General features: G+C 44.0%; 1 protein-coding gene across 1 annotated transcript in view; it reads right to left on the bottom strand.

Moving 5' to 3' along the window:
* Positions 1-790: 790 nt before the first annotated feature.
* Positions 791-18,664, bottom strand: part of LOC137274351 (uncharacterized) — a 42,191-nt gene continuing 24,317 nt past the window's right edge. The window contains exons 2-5 of the mRNA XM_067807502.1: positions 9,226-9,405; positions 7,209-7,466; positions 4,618-4,871; positions 791-3,886 (exon numbers count right to left, since the gene is read on the bottom strand). Coding sequence (XP_067663603.1) covers positions 3,156-3,886; positions 4,618-4,871; positions 7,209-7,466; positions 9,226-9,405 — 1,423 coding nt within the window. The 3' untranslated portion in view covers positions 791-3,155. The remainder of the gene's footprint in view (positions 3,887-4,617; positions 4,872-7,208; positions 7,467-9,225; positions 9,406-18,664) is intronic.

Raw genomic sequence — 18,664 nt, 5'->3', positions numbered from 1 at the left:
AAGACATAAATATATATGCTTACATTTTTTAGATTTCATATTTGTTGCAACATTCGTTTGCTTTGGTGCTTAGTAGGTATGAATGAACCACTGAAAATCAGTTACGACACTAGGTGTTCGGGAAAATGGATATGCCCTACCAGTAACACCCATTGTTAGATCACTCTAACAGGGATGGTTATGATTGGTGGGTGTGGGTGTTTACAGTAACAATGGAGGACGTAGCAATTGCATTTGTGATTACAGGTGAGTTGCTTATAAGTCCTATGATTGCTTTATCATAGTTAAAATACATATTATAACCAGTATTTTGAAATATCATGGACAGGCACAAGGTTTATTCACTCGTTATCATAAAAATGTGTCGGGTTTTTTTGTTTTGTTTCACAAGCGAGTCACCAATACTAACAGATGCGCATTTAGACTAAATCCACACATGTACCTGTCTTAGCTGATAGTTACTAACGATACGTAACGCAAATCCAACCCATGGAATCTATATCCGCTCACTTATCTGTACCTGTCTGTTCTTCTACGACGGTCTCTCTCTCTCTCTCTCTCTCTCTGTCTGTCTGTCTCTCTCTCTCTTTCACACACACAAACACACTCTTTCTTTCTCTCACTCTCTCTCTCCCCCTTTCTCTCTCTCTCTTGATATCAACCCAGGATACGAGTCAGTGTGCTAAGTAGTCACTGGCCCGCTTGACCATGTCTAGTAAAATTTTGATACCATTACCATTAACCATACTGGGTAGGATGCTTCCCACCCTCAATATTGGAAAATAATACGTTTAAGTATGGGGTATGTTTTATTTCTAAATGAACAGGGTGACTTACGAACAGCTGTTAAAACATGATAGATGCAAGCGTAACAATACGTATGTACAAGAAATACACAGTGATATATGCGACAAAAATGTGTAATTAAATTATATACTGAAGATATAAAGTTAAGCATTATGAATATGTCTTTGGAAATACGTCTTGTTTTGTTGACCACAATGTCAAAATTACATAACGTCATATTCTATATATACAGACATTCAATATGGCATCGTTCACTACCCCGAAGTGTGATATATACACATGAGAAGAGCTGAAAAAGGATATACATGAACTCATTATATCGAACTCGCAGAGAGAATCGGAGTTCGTGTAAAGAGACAGTAGTCATGTTCTTCCGAATACAACCAAGCGAAGGATAGATAGACATTATTATGAGAAATTATTATTATGCATCTATATCCAAAATAATTGACCAAGGTATCATTGAGTTCTATACATATTGTCAAGACATATGTATCTCGAGTGCACCTCGAGAAAAACAGTAAGTCGAGAAGTGTAAAACGTGGTCACAGCAGCAACATGATGGAGATATCAACAAAATCACACTTTTGATATCTTGGTCAAGCATGATCTTTTGCAAATGACTAAATTCTTGTGACAGTTAATGAAGACGTTTTTCAACTTGTTCGTTATCTGTATTATCGAGTGAGTTCTTACAATGGTCAATGGCTTTGGACAATGGTCAATCAAAGCGTCTTATCTTCCTGACGGGTGATATGATGGAACAGTGTGTGAGCATTGTTCTACGCCGCTTTTAGCAATATTCCATCCATATCACGGCGATGGACACCAGAAATGAGCATCACACATTCTGCCCATACTGAGAATCGAACCAAGGTCTTTTGCATGATGAGCGGACGCTTTAACGATCAGACCACCCCATCCTGAAGAACCTGGGAATGTGTCCTACTGTAGGGCTAGGATGGCCATACTGCAACCGGTCTTGGATGTGTAGATGGTGTCTGTTGTGTCCATGATAATTTCACGTAATACGAATGCTCATGTTGTCCTGGATGGCCATTACACGTTACGAAGACATACATGGTTATTGAGGTGGTGTTATGATACCCTTTGTGACTTAATAGAGCAATTTTGGGCTGGATCACAAACATGTATCGCACAGGAGCATCAGACGACAAATGCAATGAGTTAAAACTCCTTTGTATTTCCACTGTACTGCGGTGGTGGGAAACGTACCATGAAAGAGTGAGCGAGTTTAATTTTACGCCGCTTTAGCAATATTCCAGCAATATCACGGAGGGGGGCGCTAGAAATAGGCTTCACACTTTGTACCCATGTGTAGAACCGAAACCGGGTCATCGCCGTGACGAGCGAAAGGTATACCACTAGGCTATCCCACCTCCCCTACCATGAATGAAGGTACATGTTTAACACTTTCATGTCATCAACGAGCATGAATACTGGTGCTGACAGACGTAAGTTCACAATCACTGGATCCCGGCCCTGATAAGGCGCGTAACTATTTCACGGATATTTGACAGAAAAGCCACCACATTTTGGAGCATCTCAACTATGTATTCTTAACATTGTTCATGAGCATACATACGGCTAATGGAGAAAGTACCAGATACAAAGGGCTACGAAAGTACTTGTAAAGTCCACCGAGCCAGAGCCCCGTCTGTCCGATATATGTGCGTGTATACGAGTTTCCCCTGACCTGGATTTCAGCCTTGCATATGCAAACACTTTAATGTGGATTAGTTGAGACTGGTGTATCTAATACCCTTCAATTATATCTCTGAAAGGTATCGACTTTGTGATTTGTGACCCTTTCCAGAGCAGAAGTAGTATCATTGTTGATCAGCGCCACTCAGCTAACCCACAGCTATACAACCACATCCCAACCCGCCTTTATCCTGACTCCAACATTCGATCCCATTTAACACAGCCCCATCGAAAAAATCTTTGTTTCCTCCACCCTTCCTGATTCTCATATCACCCTATCCCCATTTATGCCTTTTCTACATCGGAAACCATCTCATCCAATTCCAAGGATGCTATCCTCATGAGCCTTCCCGCATCTGAACTAATCCCACCAAATCCCATTATCCTTATCCTAATCCTAACCCAAGGCAACCCTAATCCAATTTATGGCCTCCACCGTTTCCAGACCTGATACCAGCCCATCTTTTTTATGCCAATCCAGCGTCTGAGGCCATTCCACGTCATTCCAGTTTGCATCCCTCATCTGTATCCCCAACCTTGACGACACCCACCATCAACCTCGATATTCAGCTTGCCAATGTCCACCCACCTCAGCCACACTCTCAGGATAAGTACCTCAGAGGTCAAACACATTGTCTGGGATAAAAATATAGACTTGTCAAAATTGTTACGATCAAAAGTCCACGAGAGAACCTGCTCACTGATGAAATGGAGGACTGCGGGCAAGCAAACGGCCATGTTTGTATTGTGTCCAGGGGATAATAAGACCCCTTGCTGAACATGGTGCTATTGTACTCGGTATCTATGGAGTATATTAAACCAGATATCCTGTTGTCTTTATTTTTCACGAATTCCACTATCTCTGGCTTGAACTGGTTGTCAGAATCACTCATGAACCACAACGGGCCGTAGAAGCGACCGTGAAACATTGTCTCCGACTGCGGATACAGATTAAGCTTGCCAAACCTCCCAAACGTCATCCGCAGAGCGTCTTCTCCATCCTCTTTCAGCTCCACCCGTATTTCACCGAACCCTCTGTGGTAGTACGACCCCACATAGTCCTGAGCTGGCCGTGCAGTGACGACGGTGGTGTCCGTGACGGTAGGGGGGCTGGTGGATTCGAACCCTTCCTTCCACGGGGCTGGGTAGGAACAGATGGTAGATGCGTTGAGCCAAGGATCCTCGCCAAGCAGGATGTCAGCCGCGTAGCTCATGATAACCCTGAGGGCGAGGGACTTGGCATGCGTTTGAGGGCCGTTCACCACGGCGTATATGCCGACGTTCTTGTCTGGGAAGAGCCAGAGGCGCGATGAGTGTGTGATGATGCCCCCCGAGTGCCAGACCAGTTTGAAACCTAAATGAAAACGAAAGGAATTTTAATTCAGCAAAGATCTGTTTACCAGAATGCCATTAAAAGGGCGACTCCAGAAGGAGTGAGTGAGTTTAGTTCTACTCCGCTTTTAGCAATAATCCAGCAATTTCAGGGCGGGAGACACGAGAAATGGGCTTCAGATATTGTACCCATATGGGGAATCGAAATCGGGTCTTCGACATGACAAGCGGACGCTCTATCCACTAGGCTACCCCACTGCCGACTCCACTCCCAATTCCAAAATATTCAGTTTCAGAACATTGATGAAAATAGAAATGAATGTCATATCCTTTTCCAAAAGGATAAAGACTTGTTTTATTCCAGAAATCATTGGCATGACGCTTCTGGGTATCGAACCCCGCCCCTGCGGTTAAGCCCAACAGCAGTCTTACCACAAAATAGGCTCCAAATACAGTTTTAGGAGATTTGATATTAATTAATATAAGTGTCTGTATAGAGAGAGCAAACCTCTTAATGACGAGAATGTACATTCGTCTAATCAGGACCTACCTCTGTACATTTGTCTAATGAGGACCTACCCCTGTACATTCTTTAAATGAGGACCTACTTCTATTTATCTATATAAAGAGGACCTGCCTCTGTACATTCTCCTGATGAGAACCTGCCTCTATTTATTTGTATAATGGGGACCTACCTCTGTACTTTCTTCTAAAGATGACCTACCTCTGTACTTTCTTCTAAAGAGGACCTACCTCTGTACAGAGATGTCACCCAAGCCATGTCGTAGTACATCTGAACATCTCCAACAGGAAACGTCGGTCGCTTGAGGTTGTCCTGAAGAACCGGAGCCGCCATACCAGGTTCCTGGGTCTCGGCTATAACACGAGGATCCAACACCTGGACGCCCTGCTCTGACTTGCCGTTGTTGAGAAGCAGCTGAACCCACTTTGCCATGTCCGCCGCTGTGGAATACAAGGACCCGGCTGGGCCGCACGGATGAACGGCGCTGCAGAAAAGGTGAAGGAAGTATCATAAAATACTCTCTACGTTCAACAATATTCCGTCTTGGAAAATTGTATTCTTAGGGTTTTTTCGTATTTTTCATTATTTCTGTTTAAACCCACACTCAGCATTTCTCCAGCTATATGGCGGTTATCTGTAAATAATCGAATCTGGACAAGACAATCCGGTGATGAGCAGCATTCTACTAGGCAACTGGGATACGAGTGTGACCACCCGACAAGCATAGGTTAGTGTGAAATATCCAACTGTGATTTCATTCAAAATAACGAGTCATGTAAACGTGTGATTTGTGCGTAAGTAAGTGCGTGGGTGAGAGAGGAACATGGACTCACAAGGTACAGGGGCGTAAGGTTAGCTTTATGTTTAAAGCGTTTGCTCGTCACGCCGAAGACTCTGGTTCGATTCCCCACATGGTTAAAATGTGTGAAGCCCATTTCTGGTGTCCCCCGCCGTGATATTGCTGTAATATTGCTAAACGAGGCGCAAAACCACACCCATTCACTCACAAAGGCAGTGGCGCTTATGCTGTTTTTCCACCCATAATGGCACTACAATACTTCCAGGAACCTTGCAAGACTTCGTACAGTCGTCAGTAAGACGCCAATTACTATTCTCGTAGCACCCCATGCATGGCAGTCCTAACAGAATTCTTGGTTTTTTCGACTTGCTTTTTACATCACCCTGCCTGGCGTCATGTACCGTTATTTCCGCAAACACGGCGTGATTAATTCTGCCTCGTTAAGCCTCCCACGCGAATGTAATTTTGATGCATTCAACACAGGAATTTCATGCAGTAATATCCGGTGAAGATCTGATGATATCTATTTCTGCCGTCGATCCCTTTTGTGGCTAATCATTTCTGGGAAATGCATCGTGAGAAAATATGCTTAGTTGTTTTATTGGTGTCTCGTGTTCTGCGTAACGTTCTTCGAAAACAGTGGGGTTATTTTGAGTTGGGTAAAATGCTGTATTTGTGAAAGGAATAATGATGGACTCCTCTGCGGATTCCTGAAGGAATCCTGTACTTGAGTCGACAAGAGGGGATTAGGGTTGGATCCTTGCCCGAGCAGATAACATTCCCCCCAATTTATGACGGTGGTGGTTCTGGTAATTGGTTTCACTGATCTATCTTGAATAATACAGACCGCTGGGGTGAGTGAGCCTAGTTTTACGCCACACTCAGCAATAATCCAGCTAGATGGCGTCTGTCTATAAGCAATCGAATCTGTACCAGACAATTCAGTGATCAACAACATGAACATCGACGTACGCAACTGGGATACGATGACATGTCTCAACCCAGTCGGCGAACCAGACCATCCGATCCCGTTAGTTGTCTCTTACAACAAGAATGCCGGATCTTCACTGGTTTACAGACAGATGGTATAGAGGAATCAGTTTCCTGACTGCTGCATGAAAACTCACTCACTGTACCCTCTCGATCACTAAACCTACCCGTAAAGATCCGGGTATCGTATGGCTATAATATTGCTGAGTACGGTGTCAATCAAAAGACATACACACAAAATGCATAACCAACCAAATAAATTACCTCAATTTCACTTTTGCTTTAGGGAATATTGACCACAATATAATTGGCATACAATCGCTTAGCTTATATACCACCTGTGACAACTCACTGCAGTAAAAGTGGGATCCAGACAGTTTTGTTTCGTGTTTAATTGCGATGTATTGTGAAAACATGTGACAACTCGTTGTAGTTTATGGGATCCAGACAGCTTAGCTTCGCGTTTAACAGCGACTGTACCGAGAAAGCATGTGACAGTTTGTTGTAGCATATAGCATCCTGACACTTTAGTTTTTGTTTAATAGTGTCTGTACTGTGAAAACATGTGACAACTGACGACAATAAATGGAAAGCAGAGTTTAGTGTCGTGTTTAAAAGTGCCTGTGCTGTGTAAACATGTGACAACTGACGGAGCTAAATGAAATGTCTGTTTTGTAGTGACTGTCTAATAGTGACTGTTCTGTGAAAACACGTGACAGCTGCCAGCAATAAATGGAATGCGTACAGTCTAGCTTCGGGTTTAATAGTGACTGCTCTGTGTAAACACGTGTAAACACAGCTCTCAGCAATAAATGGCATGCATATAACGGCCATAAGATGTCATATAAAATTCACGTGTTCGGATTCGAACCCCGGACCTTCTGAACCTTGTCCATATGACCAAAGAGCTTTACCCCGTCATCAAGATGACAAGGTAAGGATGTTATTTATATGATGTCTCCAAGCCCTGCTACATGGAAACAGGTTAGTTTCGTGTGACTGTTTTGTGTAAATATATTAGTGACAACTCACTGCAACAGCATCGGATCCAGGTTAATGACTTTCCCGTGTTTGGTGGCGACTGGTAAAGCCATGTTGGTGAAGTTGAAAAGTCTGTCGATGAAGCCACTGTTGTTCATGCGGAGGGGTCTAAGGATGTAGTCTTCAACCAAAGTCTCCCACGACTTCCCCGTCATCCGCTCGGCCACGTAGCCGGCTAGGGTGTACATGTAGTTGCTGTACATGAATTTGGTTCTGATGGGTTCGGTAGCGGGCATGTACCGGATCCTCCTGAAACAAACGCCGACCATATTGTCATAATGGAGCTTTACGACAGTATTATTTCTTTCTCGAACAGTTGTTTTTGCTTAATCCCTAATGACTATATTGTAACGTATGTTATATTATTGGCTATACTTCATTAGTTAAACAGATTCTAGTACTTTTGTTGGGTTGAGTTCCATCCGGGATTCGAACCCACACCCTCAGAGACAGACACCTAATTGCCAGCACACAAAGTCAGATGCTGAACCCGCTCACCGTCTGCGACTTCTACTTCCTATATTGTGCATGCCAACGTTTACAGTTTGGCGGATTTCGGTTCAGAAATGGTTCCAACAAATATTTTCGATGGTCGCTCGGCTTTGTATGTCTAACAGTCAAATCAGTGACTTATATTGCCAAAGAACACATATGGTCCCCGTACTCTGTGGTCGCATTTGGGCAGAACTTGTCCCGACAACCTAGACCAAATTTGTCTCGCAACAGTGATAACATCCGCCATACCCGGGGTAACTAATCGTCTACTTCCATGGAAACGGTTCTTAGTATGAGTTTGAGTTACGTTTTACCCCGCACTTAGCAATATCCCAGGTATATGGCGGCGGACGGTAAATAATTGCATCTGGATTCGATAATCATGTGATCAACAGCATGAGCGTTGATCTACGCAACTAGGATACGAGGACGTGTCAACCAAGTCAGCGAGCCTGACCACCCGATCCGGGTAGTCGCCTCTTACGACAAGAGGACGATCAGTTCTAATCCGGATTTTCAAGGGCTCTATGTTCTCAGTGCTCATGTCCATATTTGTCTGTCTGTGTGGATTCCGGGTAGAATAGGCTCTCAGTACATGGAGCCATATTGGTCTATCTGTTGGAATTCGGATGGAGTAGGTCGGCAGTGCATAAATCTTGTCGATATAGGTTACCCAATAAGAATATGTAGTTGTCATTGTGTAACATTGTTAAAGGTGTCTTGTCTTTACTCTTTCTATCTACCATTGGTTTCTCTGCCCTATGTCTTACCCGCCGCCAAGACAGTGCCGAAAATAGTGCTGACTGCGGTATAAACCCACTCTCATACAGGCACACATCAGCCGTCACACGTGTCTAGTTATACATCACCATGACTCAGGCCAAGTCTGCGTTTTAACACGTTTCCATGCCAAGAATGCCAATTACTTTATACACATTTGAGCCGTGATGAAAAAAGAACATTGTGCTGCGAATCTTGATGTCTGCCAACACACGTCAGTTTCGTTCATGTTTGGAGGAGTTTCAGAGTTGTAATCAGTGGTCGTGATGGATGAATTAATAGTTGGTGCTCGGTGTCTTGGCGTATATCAGTGTGTGGAGGGACAGAGTATTTGTCCAAAAGGTGAAAGGTCAGGGGTAGAAAGAGATTTGAAAACGGTCTTGTCTACCTGAATGACGTTCGGTATTAAGGATGAAGAAATACATACCCAGACATACACACAAGCATATTCGCACGCACGCACGCACGCACGCACACGCAAGCGCACACGTACACGACGAGCTCAAGTTCTGAAGTGCAATATTCCTGAACGTACCACTATCTGATAACCACGACAGTGCAGAGTTCAATTCAAGGGAATCTTCGAGAATCATGTAATCTTCCGGACTAATGTTTTTCCTGATGGGTAAATATCCTTTTTAAGATACCTTTGTTTAACATCTAGGTAGAGTGGGGGTGTTTTGATCAAAGGTGGTTGACTTTTCATAATAATGCTCTACTGTATTAGACTTACCTCACTACTTCCGATCTGCCGACATTTTCCGGAAATCCTACGACCAGAGCTTTGAAGTAGGCTGGTACTCCCACTCGATGGGACAACAAGTCACGGAGGCTCACGAGGTTCGTTCGGACATCATCGGAAAGTTTAAAGGAGTCGCCAATGATGTCTCGAATAGGAGTGTCGAATGTCACGCTGAAACAAACACAATAAAGGTTTGAGTCAATTAACTTCAAATGAGTCGCTTGATCATTATGGAGGATGGGGAGGGTTGAACAGTTGCCTTAAACCGCAATTTTTTCGAACCTTGGTGTTAAATGTATCATCATGAAGTTTAACAAATAACACATTTTATGGCTTGTGGAGATATAGATATACTATAATTTTTGGCGTATTGCGATATTGATATTGATCCAGCTGTAACGTTTACCTGATACAACACACACTTTGTTTAATTGATCACATATACAGTACTTTCATCAACATTGCTGAATAAAAATCGATCCGGTCTCAGACCAGGATATTGTTTGGTCGATATACTTGAGCTTAAGAGCCTTCTTGGTTCTGTTTCTTCATGTATTTTGAATTTTGAACAAAGATGCTAAATGTCCTGTACAGGTAAATTGATATGGACACTGGATGGAGGCCTACGCGGTCTAGTGGACCGAGTGTCAGAATGGATGTTCCAACGAGGTTGGTTCGATCCATGGCAGAGTTGTGCAAAAACATTCAAGCATTCATAATTTATATTCTGTATAAAAGGTCAATGAAAAAAGGTATGACACAGGCACATTGTATCGACTAGTACAAGCAGACCGGCACAAATATGCTCGCTCTCACGTAGGCACGCACGCACGAACGCACGCACACATGGACATACACTCATTGAATGTAACTGCAAAGCCTTGGATGCGATTTACACCCCGTTTTTTCTCACCCCAATCGAGAAAGGATGTACGTATAAGCGAAAGACATCCCCCGCCTCCATTTACTATTGGATCGAGAAAATGAATGCAGCACGTGTATAGCACGTGTTCAGAGGGTACCCCTGTATGAATATCGGTAGCTACTGAACGGTTGACAGTAAGTGAAAACTACCGTATCTATGTTTGTTGTTTTGTGAGTCGACCGAAACGAACTCTCTGTGCCCTCGTTAGCCCTCTCGTCTAAACAAACATGTTCTGATACGGCGGATAACTCTCAGCTGATGATTGCACAGACCATACAAAGCTTCACAGCGAAACAGAGAATATGCGTTAGTGAACTGCACCCCATACATCTATCGTCCTGTGACACACTGTATCGGCGACGTCAGAGACGCTCAATGACACAGACAAGCATCTCCTTTGCGTTGGAGTAGGTCAACCATAATGAAAGCTGTCTGACGTCAATGAAAGCCACGTGGTGTTTATTTAACTTTTTAGATGTACGTTTGAACTACGTAAAGAACATTACGACTGTTCACTGTCCTTGCAGAAGGGCATAAGCATCCCGCCAATACAAAGAATGCCTAAATTGCTAAACAGATTTTAGGGGTGGTGTGAACTGTATGATGCAACGTCAGTGTAGCATGTTTACCCATGTGCATCGTCATATGTGAGGCTTGCACGTATTGAAATTGGTGGCGATGATGATGATGATGATGATGATGATGATGATGGTGATGATGATGATGATGATGATGATGATGATGGTGATGATGATGATGATGATGATGATGATGATGGTGGTGATGATGATGATGATGATGATGATGATGATGATGATGATGGTGATGATGATGGTGATGATGATGATGATGATGATGATGATGATGATGATGATGATGGTGATGATGATGATGATGATGGTGGTGATGATGATGTCAACAACAGTCAGACATCGTTCTTTAGCAAGCAGTGTCTGCCCAGCTACAACAAGAGCGCTCTTCATCTGTCACCTGATGTATAATACCTACAAATCTAAAAATCTGCGCTAATAGCCCTCTGGCCACATACACCAAAATAATCTTGCCGAATTTCCTTTTACAATCATATTTCATCGTCGGCAACTCTACATTCAATCCCTTCATAAGAAAGGATCTCCCGGAAATGTTTGAGATTAATGAAACAGATAGCATTTTGAATTCCCGTTGCCTTGGGAAATAGGCCAAGAGGGGCGTAAAGGACACGCTAACCCTTGTCTCAGTATTTTTAATATATAAATCATGATTAACCCGAACACGGAGACTTTCATGCAGTACCAATGCTACCGGTCCCCTTACCATCATGGAATAGGAGAACGATGGGTTACAGCGACCGGAGACTCGGGGTGAGTCCATTTCTGGTGCACCCGCCGTGATATTGCTGGAATATTGATAAATCGGCGTAAAACTAAACTACGACTACTGTCCTCGGGGTATTAAATGATGCTGTCTGACACTAGATACATTTCTCAGAGGAAAGGTGATCCAGCTTCTGGCGCAACACATAATGAATACGTTTTCCCTTCGTTTTATTTACAAAAACATCGAATAATCACGCTGATCTTAAACGTGTATGTTTCGTAAGACGATGAAGCAGACGTTAGAGATAGCTGCACACTATTGACGCCGTACACATCGTGATGTGACCGAACTGACTTCTGGGAGTTTAGTTGCACTGTTATTTGATACATGTGTCTGTTTTGGTTTCTGTAAAATAGACAGAGAGTGTTCAAGTCTCAACTCGAATCATAGACTATCACGCTGATGATAAACGACCTGCGGGTTGAATGGCCCCGTCACACTAAGGCTACGACAAACTTAAATATGGTTCAAGGTCTTGTGTTTCCTTAAATGAGTCGGCGAGTTTAGATTTACGCTGCTCTTAGCAATGTTTCAGCAATATCACGGCTGGGGACACCAGAAATGGGCTTCACACATTATATCCATGTACGGAATCGACCCCAGGTCTTCAACGTGACGAGCGAACGCTTTAACCACTAGACTACCCCACCGTCCGTTCCCTAAAGATGAGCGATCAAGAACACACCACGAGACAAACTTACCAGTTCAAGCATATTTGGTACCATGATCAAGATAAAGGTATCGTCATTTAATTACCTACTGGTCTATTCAAAATGGCCTCTATGCCACTGTTGTGTTTCACTGTTGTATTTTTTAAACGTCTCACTCAGAAATCTTACATCTGTGACGACGCTCTGTAAATAATAAATACCAGACCACCACTGATGAACATCATAACCATGGATCCACACAACTGGGATAATCTGACATGCATCAACATCAACCAAGTCAGCGATCCTGGTCCTCCGATCCCGATAGTCACCTCTTACGACAAGCATGAGTTGCTGAAGTACACACGACAGTCAGAAATGAGTGAGTTAGCTTACTTTTACACTGCACTTTTTTTCAGCTGTGTGAATGTGGTTCGTAAACAATCGAGCAAGAGATCTACTGTGAGAAATGCAGAACAATCAAGTCCCCACTTGGGTCCAATGTGTGAAGTCCATGTGTGGTGCCACCCGCTGTGATATTACCAGAATACTGCTATAGGCAGCATAAAACTGAACTCACTCACTCACTCACTCGGTCACCATTTGACAGTAATGAACAGTATTATGGTGCCAAGTGGAGGTGAAGTCTGATGCAAGTCTAGTTTCCAGCGGTTCACAGCTGAAGCGTGGTGTCGACGGGACCACTTGTATCCCCTGGGGATAAGATGGCGATTGTAATCTCTCCTGGACTGAACTACTGCCCCAGTGTGTTCTATCAATGAGAGTTATAGCCGTGAAACATCCAAGGAAGGCCGTTTAAGATAACCATCGTTTTGGTGATTTTAAGAAATCCACCGCCATTGTAAAGCAACATCAACGAAAAACTCCCACAAAGGAAAGGTAAGCTACCCTGCTTCATTGTAAGATAATGACACTCATGCGGATTCGTTTCAGATCTCGGAAAATACTACTTTCCACATGGCTACCCATCCTTCCGTTCAGCTCTGACGTCAAACGTCGGCTAACAATTGGTGGTGGATATAAATGACGTCAAACGTACGTCTTTACTCCATATATGGTCTATACGAAGTTAAAATTAGATTGTCGCTTTATGAATGTCGACAAAGGAAAGCTTCTCTCTTCTTAGCTGAAAGTCCCATTGTGTGATTTGTCCCGAAATACTTCAGGCAACCAGCTGTGCAATGTTGAAACAGTATATCGTGGTCGTGTTAGCCGTGGTCTCCTCTTGGTTTGTTCATTATCCTGGCTCAACATATTATACATTAATACGAAAGGTACAAAAAGCCCCAGACAGTAAACAAGTGGGATGCTGATAAAAACACCTGAATGAAACACGCACGCACGCACGCACGCACGCACGCACGCACGCACACAGTCAACATAGCAACGACAAAAGTACTTCCAGTATTATAAGAAAGCAGAGACTGTCGGTTTAAGCGTCTATCATGAGCGGCGGTGGGTTAGGCTAGTGGTTAAAGCGTTAGCTCGACACCCGAAGACCTGGGTTCGATTCCCTACATGGGATATATGTGAAGCCCATTTCTAGTGTCCCCGTCGTGATGTTGCTAAAATAATGCTAAACGCGACGTAATCCTAAAACCACTCACTCACTCATGAATAAGCATGACTGTATTCATGGATCATTATCAAACGGTGGTGACACCAAGTATTCATTGATGACAACCCAAAGATGACACCATATGAAGAGTTGTCAGCAACATGTGACCCGTGAAGATCCGGGGTAGAACAGGTCTTCGGCAATCCGTGCTCGCCACGAAAGGCGACTGTGGTTGTCTGAGCGACTAACGGGGTCGGGTGGTCAGGCTCGCTGACTTGGTTGACAGATCGGTGATCGATCGATGCTTAGCATGTTGATCACTGGATTGTCTGGTATTTACAGACCGCCGTCATATATAGCTGAAATACTGCTTAGGGAGGCATAAAACTAAACTCACTCAGCAAACTGCTACGATACGTATATGATACGCGACAACAAGTATATGTAAACTTTTTTCCCAGTTATCATCTGTTGCAGAAACATACTGTATCCTACGTATGTACACAAGAATAACGGTGTAAACAATATTTTTATCTTAATAGCTTTTCAGCTTTCGAGAAATAAACATTAAAGGGGACCATATTATGGAGAGGCGTTATTTTTAAGCTTAACGTTTTACAGCCGAAGAGACTTTAACGGGAATAGTTATGGCGAATGGTGTTTTCGATTAGATAAACCCATGCCATTATATCGGAGTTCATTACTATCGCGCCGACAGGCCTGGAATTTTCTTGTTTAATCCGAATTAATACAAAAACGAAAATATCATGACGTTTTTCAATGAATACAGTGAGTGAGTGAGTGAGTGAGTGGGTGCGTGGGTGGGTGGGTGAATGGGTGAGTGAGTGAGTGAGTGGGTGAGTGAGTGGGTGGGTAAGTGGGTGGGTGAGTGGGTGAGTGAGTGAGTGAGTGAATGGGTGAGTGAGTGGGTGGGTGGGTGAGTGAGTGAGTGGGTGGGTGGGTGGGTGAGTGAGTGAGTGAGTAGATGGGTGAGTGAGTGAGTTTAGTTTACGCCACTTTAAGCAATACTCAAGCAACATCACTGCGGGGGGCGGCAGAAATGGGCTTCACACATTGTATCCATATGGGGAATCGAACCTGTGTCTTCGGCATGATCAGCTAACTCTGTAACCTCTAGATTACCCCACCTCCCCTTGAAATACAGTCAGAGTATTTCACGCGTCTGTTTCATTATAACGATCTGTTTCACTGCGTATTTGATACCGTAAAAGTGCGATGACGAATTTTGACACCGCTAAAATTTATAAATGATATAATCACATACTATCAGTCGTCTAGGCCCCTAGTTACAGTACGACATTCAGTACGACATGCCTCCAGCCTCACTGCTCACCTTCACAAGTTGCACACGTTTCAAATGTGTGTATAGGTATACAGCTGTTCGTATAACTTTCTTATCTCGGCCAAGCAGTACATTCCATCCTAAATTACCTTGTAACGCATTTACATTCGGCGGTGTGAGGGTGAGGGTGAGATGTTGGACCATATCTGCACGTGTAACACATGTTTCCTTCAAGTAGGTGATTGGTTCAAGTGGATTCTGGGAGATGCATCTGGAATTACGACCAGCTGGTCCGCCACAAAGGCAATACATACTTCAAGATACCTTCACTGATATCATCGATGTGAAGGAATTCCTTTTACAGTAGATTGTATCTAGCGACTCAGGTAAAGTGCTGCCCTGCCTCTTTAGTGTGGACTCCCCAATCCGGAATCTGTTAGCCTGCGTTCCGTCAGTAGAGTGGATTTGAACAGGTTGGATGTAATCAGGGTGATGTAAACTGAATTGATGTCAGCTGAATGGATGCAAGCAGTGTGTGTGTGTACAGAAACCCTGACCCATGCACGAATTTTGTCCCCTGACTTGCACGCACTTTTGCGTGCCAATGAGGAAACTCTGCGTAAAGTGTTGTGAAGTGTGATTGAATGAACGTACGTGGGGCAGACTGCGCAACGTTCACGCCTTCTAGCGTGTCGTGAAGTGGCCAGGCGGGGCTTGTGTATTATCTCGAATTGTTCACGTGGTCATGGCACGACGATTTCCCGCATAATATGCGCATGACACGAATAGTTTGCATATGACATGAAAGTGATACGCAATGTTACGCGTACTTCACGCAGTGTTGGCGCACAAATCAACGATAACCGCATAAAGGCGAGTACATCGACAGCCCTCACATTCCTCAACAACGATCACCCAACAAGATGCCAGCCAAGAAGAGATATACCAGAAGAGAAGTAGAACCAGCAATGGATAGGAGACTTGAAGCAGAGACCGGACAAGAACCAGAGATACAGAGAGGACTAGAAACCGATGTTGCTGAGAGGGAGAAGGTTGTTTCTCGAGGTTCAGCGGACAGTAGCATTCTGGAGGCACCTTATCTCAAGGATATAGACGCTCCCCTCAAGATCCACGACACTGCATATCTTTAACTTAATCCCTCACTTGTAAATATGTCATTATGTTTTGGCATTCCCGTTTATAGTTTGTAGGTACATCTGTGGGTTTTTTTAAAAAAAGAAAAAGAAACAAGCTCGCTCTTTAAAACCTTTCTCTACCAAAATAATTTACAGAATAATAATGGCAGTAATTACCAGATATTAATGCCTGTCTTGCTGAGACGTCTTGGTCCACATTTGTGGTCACTATAGGACAGGGTGTGAACGTTCTCCCTTGAAAAGGAACAACGGCAAAAGGAGACAAGTAGTACACACAGACATGTATACATGCATGCAAAGTACAGTTCTTCATCGTTTCATCTGATGCACCACCCTCTGCCCCAAATCAACATACAAGAACCTGTATCCAGCATCTACAAGGGAGATAAGTACAATACTGTGGAAGTCCATATAATTGTAGTAGAGTCATCCCACTTTGGTTGCTTCTTCACAGCAATGCGATAACCGCAGATTCTCCGGTAATGTCTATAACCTCACGGATCTTATTTGTGGATAGGCATCTGTTCTTTTCTGCATTAGGAACTTGTTGTCTGGTGTTCAATATCTTGTAGATGCACAACAATGCATGACGCAGGGGCTGATACCTGCTACTTTATACTTTCAAGCGGGACCACATACATTATACCACGACTGTTTCACGCAGGCGCGAAGTGGCTGTGGCAAAGCCTTTCCCATGCTGGCACAATGCGTGTCCTGCCTACCGTGCCGTGCAGAGACGTAAACAATGCGCCAACAATACTTGACCTAGACGTAAATACGTCTTACGATGCCGTGCAGCTGCTGGACAATTCGCACCATTTTCGGTCACGCATTGTGCGTCAAGTGCATGACTTATACGTAAACAGGTCGCGAACAGTGCGAAAAGTAGGCTTCACGCTTTTATGAGTTTCATCTAACGTCCACGCATTGCCACGACAAATTGGGCGGCAGTGCTAAGGCACATTTCGTGTCAGGGTGGATTATGCAGACAGGTTGGGTGGCTTGCATAATTCGTGTAAGCAGGATGGTGTAAGCAGGGTGGGCATAAACAAGGTGGGTGTAAGCAGGATGGTGTTGGCAGGATGGGCGTAAGCAGGATGGTATAAGCAGGATGTTGTAAGCTGGGTTGTGTGAGCAGGGTGGGTATAAGCAGGGTGGGTGCAAGCCGGATGGTGTAAGCAGGATTGTGTAAACATGGTTGATGTATACAGGGTGTTTGTAAGCAGGGTGAATGTAAGCAGGGTTGGCGTAGGCAGGATGGTGTAAGCGGGCTGAATGTAAGCATCGTGAGTGTAAGCAGAGTGTGCGTAAGCAGGATGGTATAAGCAGGATGTTGTAAGCTGGCCATGGGGTGTGTGAGCAGAGTGGGTGTAATCAGGGTGGGTATATGCAGGGTGAATTTAAACAGGATGGATGTAAACAGGGTGGATGTAGGCAGGGTCTTTGTAAGAAGGGTGGGTGTAACCAGGGTCGGTGTAAGTAGGATGGGTGTAAGTAGGGTGGATGTAAGCAGGGTCGGTGTAAGTAGGGTGGATGTAAGCAGGGTGGGTGTAAGCAGGGTGGGTGTAAGCAGGGTGGGTGTAAGCAGGGTGGGTGTAAGCAGGGTCAGTGTAAGTAGGATGGATGTAAGTAGGGTGGGTGTAAGTGGGGTAGATGTAAGCAGGGTGGGTGTAAGTAGGATGGGTGTAAGTAGGGTGGGTGTAAGCAGGGTGGGTGTAAGTAGGGTGGGTGTAATCATGGTGGGTATAAGCAGGGTGAATTTAAACAGGATGGATGTAAACAGGGTGGATGTAGGCAGGGTCTGTGTAAGAAGGGTGAGTGTAAGCAAGGTCGGTGTAAGTAGGATGGGTGTAAGTAGGGTGGATGTAAGCATGGTCGGTGTCAGTAGGGTGGGTGTAAGCAGGGTGGATGTAAGCAGGGTGGGTTTAAGCAGGATTGGTGTAATGCACAGTGGACGTAAGCAGAAAAGAATAAACAGAGAAAATGTGAGCAGGCCATCGTGAGGTGCAAAGCCAAGGTAAGCAGAGGTGTAAACATAGAGGACGTAAGCAGATAGGATGTAAATACAGAAAACGCAGAGACGTGAACAGAGCGAAATGGAAACGGAAAATGGGCAATCGACTAAGAATCAATCAGACGGTACTTTAACCAGATCAGAACGGACACAGAACTAATTATTCCAATATAACTGTTCATCATACTTAGAACTATCCGTGATGTACCTTGGTTAAGGAGAAGGCCGTGACGTGACTGATCCACAGATTCATTAGTGACCACCAATCGTGGGGTTTGAAAACATGCGTACTAATGATCTGTCTTCAAGAAATAGCATATGTTGCATTAAGTCACTCTTTTAGTTTAGTTTTACGCCGCACTCAGCAATATTCCATCTATTTGGAGGCGGTCTGTAAATAATCGATTCTGGGCCAGACAATCCAG

The sequence above is a fragment of the Haliotis asinina genome, chromosome 2 (assembly GCF_037392515.1).
Source record: "Haliotis asinina isolate JCU_RB_2024 chromosome 2, JCU_Hal_asi_v2, whole genome shotgun sequence".
Classification (NCBI taxonomy): domain Eukaryota; kingdom Metazoa; phylum Mollusca; class Gastropoda; order Lepetellida; family Haliotidae; genus Haliotis; species Haliotis asinina.
The sequence above is the reverse complement of the archived record's forward strand: the minus strand, read 5'-3'. Positions and strand labels throughout refer to the sequence as shown.